At 57.3% G+C, this 7,856-nt stretch overlaps 1 protein-coding gene across 1 annotated transcript in view; it reads right to left on the bottom strand.

The window, feature by feature from the left end:
* SUPT6H (SPT6 homolog, histone chaperone) overlaps positions 1-7,856 on the bottom strand; it is a 23,845-nt gene that overhangs the window by 13,001 nt on the left and 2,988 nt on the right. Inside the window, exons 5-18 of the mRNA XM_025214594.1 lie at positions 7,509-7,593; positions 6,392-6,665; positions 5,219-5,320; positions 4,724-4,837; positions 4,334-4,423; positions 3,974-4,116; positions 3,451-3,602; positions 2,595-2,693; positions 2,227-2,356; positions 1,967-2,117; positions 1,621-1,775; positions 1,003-1,198; positions 196-335; positions 5-113 (exon numbers count right to left, since the gene is read on the bottom strand). Of these exons, the coding sequence (XP_025070379.1) occupies positions 5-113; positions 196-335; positions 1,003-1,198; positions 1,621-1,775; positions 1,967-2,117; positions 2,227-2,356; positions 2,595-2,693; positions 3,451-3,602; positions 3,974-4,116; positions 4,334-4,423; positions 4,724-4,837; positions 5,219-5,320; positions 6,392-6,665; positions 7,509-7,593 (1,940 nt within the window). The remainder of the gene's footprint in view (positions 1-4; positions 114-195; positions 336-1,002; positions 1,199-1,620; positions 1,776-1,966; positions 2,118-2,226; positions 2,357-2,594; positions 2,694-3,450; positions 3,603-3,973; positions 4,117-4,333; positions 4,424-4,723; positions 4,838-5,218; positions 5,321-6,391; positions 6,666-7,508; positions 7,594-7,856) is intronic.

Raw genomic sequence — 7,856 nt, 5'->3', positions numbered from 1 at the left:
TCCCCCTCTCTTCCTCCCGCCAGGCGTTCCTCCTCTTTGTGAAGTACGGCAGCCGGAGGAAGTCTGTGACCTCGCCCTCTCCATTCACAAGGGCACAGAATACAGGGTGGTCCCTGCAAAACAAATGGGCGCCAGTGAGCCCTTGCATGGGCCTTGCTCTGGCCACAGGTGCAGGAGCTGCTTTGCTCCCCCTACCTGGCAGAGGAGAATGCAATGCCCAGCACCCGAATCCCCTTGCCCTGGTTTTCGTCCATGAAATCGTCGTCTTCCTCCACCTGCTGATCGGGGCGGTACGATGCCACCTTCAGCCAGTTGTATAGCTTCCGGCTGCAAGCCTGACAGGGAGGAGGAGGGAAGAAGGGAGTGAGGACCCGTTCCTTGTCCCCAGGGGATTGGATTGTGAGAGAGGGTGTCTTCAGGTGTCACTGCTGCAGAGCTTTCCTGGCTGCTACTAGTCTGAGCAGTAGAGGTGACCGCCCAAGCAGCACTGACAGAGCAGATGGCCATGTGCCTGGAGACTAGCTTCGTCTGTCCAGATGGCTGCGTTCCCTCCAGGCTGCACTGGGTACTTTCCGGAGGTTCACAATCAACTCTCAGGGAGCAGCTCCCAGAGCACACAGTGAGCAGGAGGGTCTTGGGGAACCTGAGCCCAAAGCCAGGGCATCTGCCTTCCCAAAGCATGCTGAGCCCCCTGCTCTGCCAGTGCAGAGAATCAGGCATGGTCCAGCACAACTCTTGAGCACATACTCGGCCCAGGCACTGGTCCCTGGTTTGTATGCAGGATTCCCCTTCCTCTCTGCCCTGGGGGCAAATAAACCTGGACCTGTTTTCTCTCCCTGCCCCCTTGCTCCTCCTCACTGTTCATTTTATGCCTTGGCAGGAAACTCTCCCTAGCCTGCTCCCTACTGAGCCACCCCTGACATCTATAAGCCCCGGGTGGAGATGCCAGCCCCGCCTGGGCCACAGGCACCGGAGCTGGCACAGCTCCTGAGCGCCTCTCACCTTGATGACATATTCCTTGGCCTCCACCAGCAACTTGTTCTTCAGCTCCTTAGCCATCTGCACGTAGAGGAACTGGTTGAGCGAGCGCTCGATGGCCATGGTGCGCTGGCGGTTCCACTCCTGTACCTGGTGGCTGAACTCGTCCCGGTAGTAGAACTGCTTGATTTCCTCAAAATACGTCTGGTCACTACCATAACTGAGGGACAGGGGAGAAGGCTCAGGACAGCAGCATGGCTGGCTTCTGGACATACTATACCCAGCCCCCTGTGACACAGGCTGTACCCAGATACTCAGAGCTTTGTGCTGCAGACCCCGGTGCCAGGGCCTAGCTTACACCCCATCAGGGCCTGCTCCCCCATCCCTGGAGGACTAGGCAGGGGGCATCTTGGGTGTTGCTCCCATACATGCTCCCATCTCTTGCCCCTTGTGTCCAGCTGCTGGGGACATGGGTTAGCACCTCTGGGGAAGCTGAGCTTTGCATGATATACTGACTGTGTACCAGCCAAAGGGACCTCTCATCCCATGCCCCAGCAGCGAGAGCGGGAGCTGTGACAGTGGGATGCAGGTCTGGGCTGTCTGGTACTATTGTAGGAGCGATGTAGCCTGGCCTGGACTCACCCTTCCACTCCTTTCATGTCAATGCTAATGTCGATGGTCAGGAACCCCTCCTCCTCAGCCAGAAATGTCTTTAGGAACTGGTCGTCCCGCAGCTCCTTCACTGGCTTATTCTTCAGGTACTTAAAGGAGTATGCGTAGTGGGCCTCATCCACATCCTGCCCAAGGAAGGAGAAGGGAAGAGCTGGAACAGGTGCCCAGGCAGGCATGGGGCCCGCATGAGGGTTTGTGTAACAAGACTGGTTCATTGCATTTGCCACCCCTCACTGTGGGCAAGTCGCTCCTTGGCTCTAGGCCCAGGTGCTGGCCCCTTTCACAGCCCCTGCCTGCTCTGTGCTCCTGTCCTTACCTTTTTCCCTTTCTTGGTTGGTGCAATGTTGATTTTGGCCCTTTCCTGGAAAGTCTGCCTCAGAACCTGCCTGACCAGTGGCTCCCGGGCGATCTGCAGAGCCACCATGTAGCGGGCCCCTTCCAGCACGGCCTCGGGGCTTGGGAATTGACTGAAAAGAACAAAATAGTGATGTAAGAATACAGGATGCGATGTGGATTCTGACCCCCCTCCCTGCCACGTCCCTGAAGAGCCCTGCACAGAGATGCCCCTGCGCTGACCTGCACACATAATCCTTGGCCAGTTCCAGGGGCTCTGCAGGAAACTGCTCCGTCTCGTGGCGCTGGTAACTGTCCCGGAGATTCTCTCCGAACTGCTCAGGCGTCAGACCAAACTTCTTCGCCAGGCCATCTGGGACAGAGAATGCCTTGGTAAGCAGGGAGGGTGACACCCAGCACAGGCTGGCCAACCCACCCACCCCCGTGCCACAGACGAGTGCCTGGCTCCTCTGGCTGAGAGGAACTGCTGCAGGACATGGCATCGTATCCAACCTCCCGCCTCTAAGCCTGGGCACAGCAAGGTAGACAGGCAGGCTCACCCTGGGACCGCAGCAAGCTACTTGTGGTTTCCCCGAGAACGAGATCCTTACCCAGCCCGGCAGCCTGGCAGATAGTGTACATATCCCTACGCGATGCCTGCTTCAGCTCGGGCCCCTTCTGCTCCTCATCCTCTGCGTCCTCCCCTTCACCTGCAGGGGAGCAGCACAATTTTAAGTCTCCATGTCTCTGAGAACCTCAGGCCAAGAGCTCCCACCTCCTTGGAGCTCTGACTCTTGTGGTGGGAGCCCACAACAGCTGGCCAAGGAGCATTCAGGGTTTCCAGGGCCTCCTGTATGATGTACAGTTTGAAATGACAGGGCCTACAAACAAGCTGCGCTAATGGAAAACAAGTGAGGACCAGAGCAGCTGAACTGTGGCCAGGCTCGCTGGAATACAAAACTGATTTGAGTGGAAGCTGAAATCCCTCGCTCCCAGACCAAAGTGCAGGGCAGCTGCAGCTTGTTCCATGCCAAGCTGCTGTGGTGCGGGGCCTCAGACTCTAGCAAAGGCTGGAGACTAGGAGGGGCTTTCTGACTATGATGGTGACCAAGTGCTGGAACAAGCTGCCTAGGAGAACCTGTGGAATCTCCATCCCAAGTTGGAAAGAAGGATTCTGCCTTGAGCAGGGGGCTGGGCTAGACAGATGTGACCTTGTGAGGTCCCCTCCAGCCCTACTTTCCCACGATCCTAAAGAGGGTCCCTGTGTGGACAACTTCAGGCATCCACAGAAAGCCCTGAAAGATCAAAGTCTCATTTCAGAAGGAAAGGGGAAGGGCCTGGGCACGTGCTAAGTGTATGGGAAGAGGGGCATGCGTCACATCCAGTCTTTGAGCACTGCCCCCAAGTCAGCCGCTGCGAACACCCCAGGATCAGGGGAGATAAAAGCTGCCAGAGCCCGAGACAAACCTTCTTCCTCTTCGCCGTCCTCCCGGATCCGCTTCTGTTTTTTCCGAGCAGCTTTGGCCGCGTTCTGCATCTTGGGGATGTCGCGCCCATAGTAAAGCAGGAAGTGGTTATACACGTCCTTCAGCTCATCCATGGACTGCACATCCTTCAGCCTGTAGTGTGCAAAGCCAGCATGAGTCCCCCAGGAACAGGGCATGAGGAAATGGCTCCATGACTCATGTGGCAGAGGGACCGCCCAATGCCTGCATGCAGCATTTGTGAAAGCGGGGCCAGTGACACCTTTTCAAGGGGATCTCTTTGACCCCAGAGTCACCCAGAGGCCCTTTAGTTACTCAGTGGGTTCCAAGAACACCAGGCCTGTGTCTAAAGCTCAGGGACACTGCCCTGAATGCACATGCAGCTCCAGGGGGAACCAGTGCACCAAGGCAGCTCCACTGCACTGCACTGCTGGGTGAAGTGATCCCGTTGTGGACAGGCAAACCCAAACCAAGCCACTTCAGAACCAGAGACCATAGGCCTGTACCTCTCCATGTCGGTGGTATCGAGGGCCCTTATTCCATCCGCCAAGGGCTTGTCAGGGTCAGCAGAGATCTGCTCGTACTGGTAGGCCTGCATCTTCTCAAACAGGCGGGTCAGGTTCTGCTTGCGGATCTTCAGCTGGGTCCACTGCACACAGTAACAGAGGTAAGCGCAGTGCCCTTTCCAGAGCCCCCCGCCAAACGTGACCCTTTGCCATGCCTGCCCCCACCCCCACCAACATGCAAGGGCAGTTCCTGGGCTCCCACACAGCTGGAACTGTAAGCAAGTGTCAACAACGTGACACCTCCAGCAGCAGCTGAGCTGATGTCTCATCAACACCAGTGGCGATTTGGGATCAGCTCACCTTCTCATCCCACTGCCAGACCCTCCAGAGGTCGTTGATGTGCAGCTCTGGCTCCACATACTCCTTCCTGTAGAAGGCGATGAAGGGGACCTAGGGCAGAAACAAGAGCTGTCAGTGGCACGGAGGAAACACCACCTCCTGGCAGCCAGGGGCTGAGAGGAAAGGGCAGAGTAAGTGTGAAGGGGCAGCAGCAGCTTAATACTGCAGTGCATGCCGGGCTGTACCCAGTGTGGGAGTGCCTGGGAATCAGCAGCCCCTTTAGCCCGTCCCCTTGTATGCAGCGCTCTGAGAGCATCCTGTTAGCTCTAGCCCTTCCCTTAATCCACCCCCTTCCAAGGGAGAAGCCAGACCAGCTCCTTCATGTCAGTGTGGAAGCAGAATGGCAGGTACCTCAAAATGCTGATTCCTCATGAAGTTCAAGGCTTCCTTGATCTTCTGGATGGTGCTGGGCCCCTTGCGGCTGAAGCTGCTGGCCTGTCCACGGTCCAAGTAATCACAGCTTTCCTGGGAAAGAAACACCACATGTCTACCGCCTCCTGCAGCCACTGCCTCTGGGCAGCAGCGGGTGGGCCTTGCTGGGGGGACACAGCCACAGGCAAGGGGGCACGCTGTCCCCAGATACCAGGCACTCTGATTTGCAGAGACCTGAGGGGCTTAAAGGGAAGATAAGAGGAAGTACTGACTGAGGCGAGAGCATGAGAGCAGCCTGAGCTCAGCATTAGTCTGGAAATTGGACTAGATGATCTTCTGAGGTCCCTCGCAACCCTAATTTTCTATGATTTTCTATGATTACTTCCTGCCCCATTGCACAATCTGGGCCGGATCCCCAAGGCCAAACCTGCTGCAGGTGGGCAGTTCCCAAACGTCTGGGGAGAGGATTGTTACCTGCAAGGAGATGGTAGGTGTGGCAAAAGCATTCCTGTAGATCCAGTCAGCTTCTTCCTCCAGCTCATCGTCCTCTGCACTCTTTACAGGGATGGAGCGCAGCTGGAGGGAAAGACGGGGTGAATGGAGGAGCATGCGGCCTGATGCTCCCGAGAGGCTTAGCAGTGCTCCGCATACTGGCCTCCAGCAGCTAACGGCTGTGTTGGGAGCAGCCCCGCAAAGCTGGCGTGCCAGGATCCGAGGCCCAGCTCCCACCCGAGCAGCACTTCTGCAAAATGCCTGCAGGAAACCCTGGTGTGTCCAAGAGGCACCGCTGGGCTCAAAAAGCCCTCCATGTTCGCACCCTCCTCATGTTTTCCTTTTCCTGTTCCCATCACAGCCCCATTCACAATCTTGTCATCCCTACTGTGTGCTGTCAGTCTGGTATTTCTGCCACCTCCTCTAGTCCTGGGCCTCCTCCACTTGCCACTGATGGCTGGCAGGACCCCAACAGGCAGGGTGGGCCAGATGGCCATAAGGCCCTCCCCATGGAACTCCCACACGCTGCACCACTGATGCGGGAGCTGAGGGCCCTGCCAACAGCCTGGCTGCTTCAAGCGTTCCACTCCCACGAAGGTAGGTGCATGCTCAGGGGAGGCTCAGGGACGCCACTGCCAAGGTGGGAGCAGAGCACAGGGAACACTCCCAGGGGAGAGCTGGGGCTAAGCATCAGGATGCAACCTACCCCCCACCCCTGTCACTGGGTCCTGTAGGACCAGGCCAGCACAGCACAAGGAGACACCATGCAATTCTCATTCAAATATGGGATTAAAATAGTGTCCATCATGGAGAACAGCTGGACACAACTGGCTGGCAGCCTGGAACTGCTCTGCACCTGCCTGCGGGGGTAACATGGGCCCCCAGTGGCCAGAGCACCACAGCTCCCTCTGCCTTTACAGTACTGGGGCATGGTGCCAGCACCAGGGTCTGCTTTGGACAGCAGGGAAGTTCTGCTTTTTTGGGGGGAGCTGCCTGGATGGGGCTGTGGGAACCCCGTGCCTTCTCTAGGGCAGTGGACCTGACCTGCCAGCCAACTGTACTAAAATTGTACTAAAAACCCCTGGGTCGACCACTACCCTCTGGCAAGAGATGAGCCAGATGCTGCATCACAGTCCCCCCCGCCCACTTCCTCACCTGGAACCTCTCGGGCATGTCTGTCACGCGGATCTCGTTGTCCTGGTCTGTGAGGTGGCTGCTCTCCAGTTCACTGGGCTCATACATCTCGAAGATGCTACGCCGGCTGACGCGCTTTTTGGTGGTCTTCTTGGGTCGGACCCGGATCTCCCCTTCGGCCTCCTCATCCTCGTACTCGTACTCCTCCTCCAGCTCCTCGTCGTACTCGTTGTACTTCTCAAACTCGTCGTAGTCGAAGTCCACACCGAAGATCTCTTGAGCTTCCTGCAAAGCCCTGGAGGGAGAAACAACCTCATTCAGCCCTAAGCTACCTGGAGCCCCTCTAGCCAGCTGCATGCTCCTGGCAGCCACGCTCTGGCCTTAGTGTCGTGTCCAGCCCAGCAACTAGCTGGATGTGTGCGCAGCTAACTGCGCTGCACTCAGGGCACAACTGCCACGTGCAGCAGGAAGGGGTGGCCAAGACGTGCTCGACTGCTTTGCTCCCAATGCTGGCAGAAGGGAGACACTCCCTCTCAGTTTCCTAAAAAGCAGCAACATTGCAGCTCTGTCTAGGCTGCCCAAGGCTCCAGGGCAGAGACTTTCCAGCTGTTAAGGGAGTTTCCCCCTCTGCACCTTGTCAGCAGAGCAGGAAATGCAGCAGGTGAACTGCAATTCTCCTACTCTGTGGAGAGGGGGCTCAGTGTGCTTAGTTGGGAACCCTGCCTCCAGACTACTGCAGACACCAGCACTGTCCCTGGTGACTGGCATTCAGGGCCTGCACCTCCAAGCCACTCTGGGCAGGAGCAGGGAAAGTGACCTCACCCCAGTATGGGGTGAAGAGAATGGTGCCCTGGGTGGCTTGGTACAGTCTAGGCGGGAAGGCTGCAGCCAGAGTATGGGAAGCAATGGGACTGTCTCAGCTCAGGGCTGGCATGGTGCCCCTGCAAGGAGGGGCAAACCCCCAGGATGAAGGGGAGATGGGGCCTGCATACACCTGCAAGCAGAGGCCTGCATTTAATCCTAGCAAGACTTTCTCTGGTGCCTCTTGAGGAGCAGAAGAAGAGACAAGGAAAAAGAAACTGCAGGACACAAGGGAACTGAGCCGCACCACTGGGCTCCCACCTCAGCCGCCACTTACGCATCAGTATATCCAGGGAGCTTCTTCCGCCACTTGGGCTTTTTCAGGGGCTGCCCATCATCATCCACAATGAAATCATCGATGTCTGCACATAGAGAGATGTCGTCAGTGCTTGCCAGAGCCCAGCCTGGCCTTGCCATACTACGTGGCTGCTACGGATTGCCATGGCGACCAGGTACAACTGGCCAAGAGATGGTCTGGGCACCTTGGTCAGAGGGACAGTCTAACCCCTGCAGCTACCCCTGACCAGCTGACTGTATCTGCATGCACAAGGAAGTAGAGCTCCCACCTTGCCCAGGGCTTCAGGGCAGAGTCACTGGGGCCAGAAAAAGGCCAAGCCTCACAGAT

The sequence above is a fragment of the Alligator sinensis genome, unplaced genomic scaffold, assembly GCF_000455745.1.
Source record: "Alligator sinensis unplaced genomic scaffold, ASM45574v1 scaffold1244_1, whole genome shotgun sequence".
NCBI lineage: Eukaryota > Metazoa > Chordata > Crocodylia > Alligatoridae > Alligator > Alligator sinensis.
Note: the sequence above shows the minus strand (reverse complement) of the source record. Positions and strands in the feature narration are given on the sequence as shown.